Genomic DNA, 3,656 nt, shown 5'->3' with positions numbered 1-3,656 from the left:
CCTTCTTTCTTTCTTTCTTTCTTTCTTTCTTTCTTTCTTTCTTTCTTTCTTTCTTTTCTTTTCTTTTCTTTCTTTTTCTTTCTTTTCTCTGAGATGGAGTCTTATTCTGTCACCCAGGATGGACCGCAGTGATGCTTGGTTCATTGCAACTTCCGTCTCCCAGGTTCAAGCGATTCTCCTGCCTCAGCCTCCCGAGTAGCTGGGACTACAGGCATGCACCACCACACTCGGCTAATTTTTTGTATTTTTAGTAGAGACGGGGTTTCACCAAGTTGACCAGGCTGGTCTCGAACTCCTGACCTCAGGTGATGTGCCTGCCATGGCCTCCCAAAATGCTGAGGTTACAGGTGTGAGCCACCACACTCAACCCCACAAGTTTTATTTCTCTAGGTTAAACACCTAAACTCCTTTAATTTCTTCTCATGTAACATGTGCTTGGGCCCGAGTCCTCTCTGGACACTCTCCTTTGACCACAACTCCAGTTTTTCTATGACCTTCTTCAAGTGAGATGATGTGAACTGAACTAAATAGTAGAGGGGAGGTCTGCTCAGAGCTGTGATGGAACAGAGACAGGACAGTTACTTTCTTTTTTTAGTATCCTTTATTGGACAGCCTAAGATTGCAATGGCTTTTTAAACAACCACATCACTGTAGACCGACCTGAGCACAGACAGCAAAAACCACTGCAGCTCTCCCACAGGCTGCTATGCACTACGCTGATATCTTAGCTCGTCGCCCAGCAGACTCCCAGCTCTCACAGGGAAGGTACGACGGAAATCACAACCTCTCTTCCCTGGCCCTTCAGTGTGGTCCCTAGAGATCTTATGAAGCCATTTCCATGCCATTAAACCTGGAAAAATTGGGTGGCCGTGTAATTTATCATCCAAGCTGAAACACTTTTGAGAGCAAAAGGAGGCACTATCATTAGTTTACAAGGACAAGGGGTATATAGCAGGACTGTCCCTGGACAGCCAGAAAGTGTGGCCACCCTACCCGTGAATTACCAGGGAGGCACTTAGCAGGAAATAGACTTAATAAGTTCTAGCAGGTTCCCTGTCCCATCCCAGAGGGCAGGCCAGCAGGCTCCCTGGATGGCCCAATGACTCTGAAGGCAGCTAGGTAGCACTTTAATCCAAAAGCTGAAGGAGGTTAGTAGGTTAGGTGGCTGCTTAGGGACCATGGGTGTGCTAAGTGACTTGGGCTGAAAGGCATTCGAATTCAAAATTTGTCAACACTGGGTACGCTAATAAAATGCATCCTCGGGTAGGGCAGCCAGCTTGTCACTCTTGACTATGGATATATTTTTCTCCCCAACTCCATAGTAAATTCTTTATGCAGAGGTTCTCTTTTAAAACATTTATTTTTTCCCCCAGCTTTATTGATGTATAATTCACAAACAAAGCAGGGCTTCTTAATTTGGTTTGGGTCACAGACATTTTTGAGAGTCTGGCAAAAGCTATGGTTCCTATTCCCAGAAAATTTGCCTTTGCAGATGCAAACACAACTTGACATGCCTTTCTAGACCCCCTGGAGCCTGTCCATGGAAGGAGAGGCTAAGAACCCTGCTGAGAAAGTGGTCACCATTACCTCCATCCTGGGGCCTGACTCCAGTTCCTTACACCCAAAGATGTGCTACTCACTACTTACGATGTCAGCACGTCTGCATGCAACAGTTAAGGGTCAGAGGCTTCTATAGGTCTGCAAGCCAGTGCGCTGGGTGGAAATGTGTGTTCTATCAAGCCAGACAAGGTATTTTCTATTAAAAATTATTGAGCTGATCAGAAACACTTTTAAAAGTGAATACAAATGACAGCAAGTGGTACAAATCATGCTTGATTTTAGGATTATCTGGGCAAGATACAAAACTCGGCTGCACTTTTAGAGCGAAGGCAAGTTCCCCAGCGTGTGGGAGCCTGACTCCCATTTCTGCCTGCCTCTGTCTTCACACGGGTGACCTCTCTGGATCCTCTCTTCTTCTTATAAAAACACCAGTCACTGGATCTCCATCCCTCTAAACCCCATACGATAACATCTTGAGACCCTCTCAGTGATGGGTCAGGCTGAGAAAAAAAAAAAAGAAAAAAAAAAAAAAAAAAATTTTAAATGAAAAATCTTGAGATCTTTAATGGATTATATCTGAAAAGACCCCATTTCCAAATAAGCTCACATTCAGGGGTTTCTGGTGGATCGGAGTTTCAGGAGGACACTATTCAACGTATTACACCATGAAGCGAAAGTTTGCAGGAAGATAAGCATGACAAATGGCTGCCCCTCATAGTAAGACACAGGGCTAAAAGAACTGCGTCACTCTGACTAGCACAAATCGTAATGCCCTTGGTCTGCTGTGGTCATTATCACCAGTATTAGCCATGGGCAGCCTGAATTGTTTGTCCTGCAGGACAGGGAATACAACAAGCATTAAATACTGTGATGTTACCAAGTTGCCAAATCAAGCCAGGGGCCAGCAGTTCTTTTTTCCCACTCTGATTTCTGCCTTTGATAAATTGAAGGGAGCAGTGTAACTCTGATATGGATTTCAATTTTCATTCCTTTAGGTGGCATAAGTGGAAATAAACTCAAGCTGATGCTTCAAAAACGAGAAGGTAAATATATCCCAAATGGATAAGGGATGCATTCTTAACTGGATGGAAATGAAGTGGCAATATGAAATGTGCTCACTGGAGTCTTGTATTTGGAAAATCAAAAGTGTTTACTCCTTAAAAGGTTAGCATATATGAAGGGCTTATTCTGTGGGTATGTGCTATGGTATTTTATTAGATAAACACTGCCAGTAAATGTCTGAAGGTTATTTTTCTGAAACCTGTCAGTGTGGACTCAAAAATAAAAGAAACAGTGGTACAGTTAATTGCATGCTATTTATTTTAGGATCATGAAGCACTTTAGAGACTGTCTTTGGAGCACATAATCCTCAGCTGGTGGGGCAGGCGTGGAACACCATTGTTGCCGTAGTCCGTGTCTCCAATGAGCTCGTGGGAAAGGGTTTCAAACAGGAAAGCCTTTCTTGTTATGAGCCTCTGTTTTGAAAAATGCATCTAAGATAAATGTGACAGTGGCAAAATGTCATAGAAATTGAACAGTCTGGGGGTCCCAACACGCAGGTTCTGGTCCTGCTGTAATCAGATCAGGGGAATCAATTGTGGGGTCTTGTGAATGTCATTTCCCCTCTCCCAACTTTCATCTCTATCTGTAAAATTAAGAATCTCTTAGAAATGAGAAAGTGTGACCACACTTCTGATGTGACCATTTAGTCACGTATTCTTTCCCTCCTAGTTTATGGGGGATTCTAGCAGGCTGAACTTCCTCCCTGAAGTGGGGTCTTCAGTCGTTCTTCCCACATCCCCTAGTTGCTGCTCAGGGACCCTCCCACAGGTGGCTGGAGAATGGGAGGCCACTCTTGCAGGCAAGGATTTCCTTGGGGGTGTTCCCAGCATCTTTCCCTGGGTTTCCAGCCACCCGTGAATCCCTGGTCCACTCCCAATCTCTGAGGCGGCTCAGAGTGTCCCCTCCCTGTGCTGTGTGGTGGTGAGAGCCTCACCTCACCGATGCCCAGGGATGAACAACGCCCTCACAGAAGCAGCTTGTTATAGGTGAGCAAGTTGCTGAGGCAGTCACAACTCCTAGGTGTGCATCCCGCA

General features: G+C 44.9%; 1 protein-coding gene across 1 annotated transcript in view; it reads left to right on the top strand.

Moving 5' to 3' along the window:
- Nucleotides 1-3,656, top strand: part of ECRG4 (ECRG4 augurin precursor) — a 10,873-nt gene that overhangs the window by 3,964 nt on the left and 3,253 nt on the right. The window contains exon 2 of the mRNA XM_026446848.1: nt 2,556-2,603. Within this exon, the coding sequence (XP_026302633.1) occupies nt 2,556-2,603 (48 nt within the window). The remainder of the gene's footprint in view (nt 1-2,555; nt 2,604-3,656) is intronic.

This window comes from Piliocolobus tephrosceles, chromosome 15, assembly GCF_002776525.5.
Source record: "Piliocolobus tephrosceles isolate RC106 chromosome 15, ASM277652v3, whole genome shotgun sequence".
Lineage (NCBI taxonomy): Eukaryota > Metazoa > Chordata > Mammalia > Primates > Cercopithecidae > Piliocolobus > Piliocolobus tephrosceles.
Note: the sequence above shows the minus strand (reverse complement) of the source record. Positions and strands in the feature narration are given on the sequence as shown.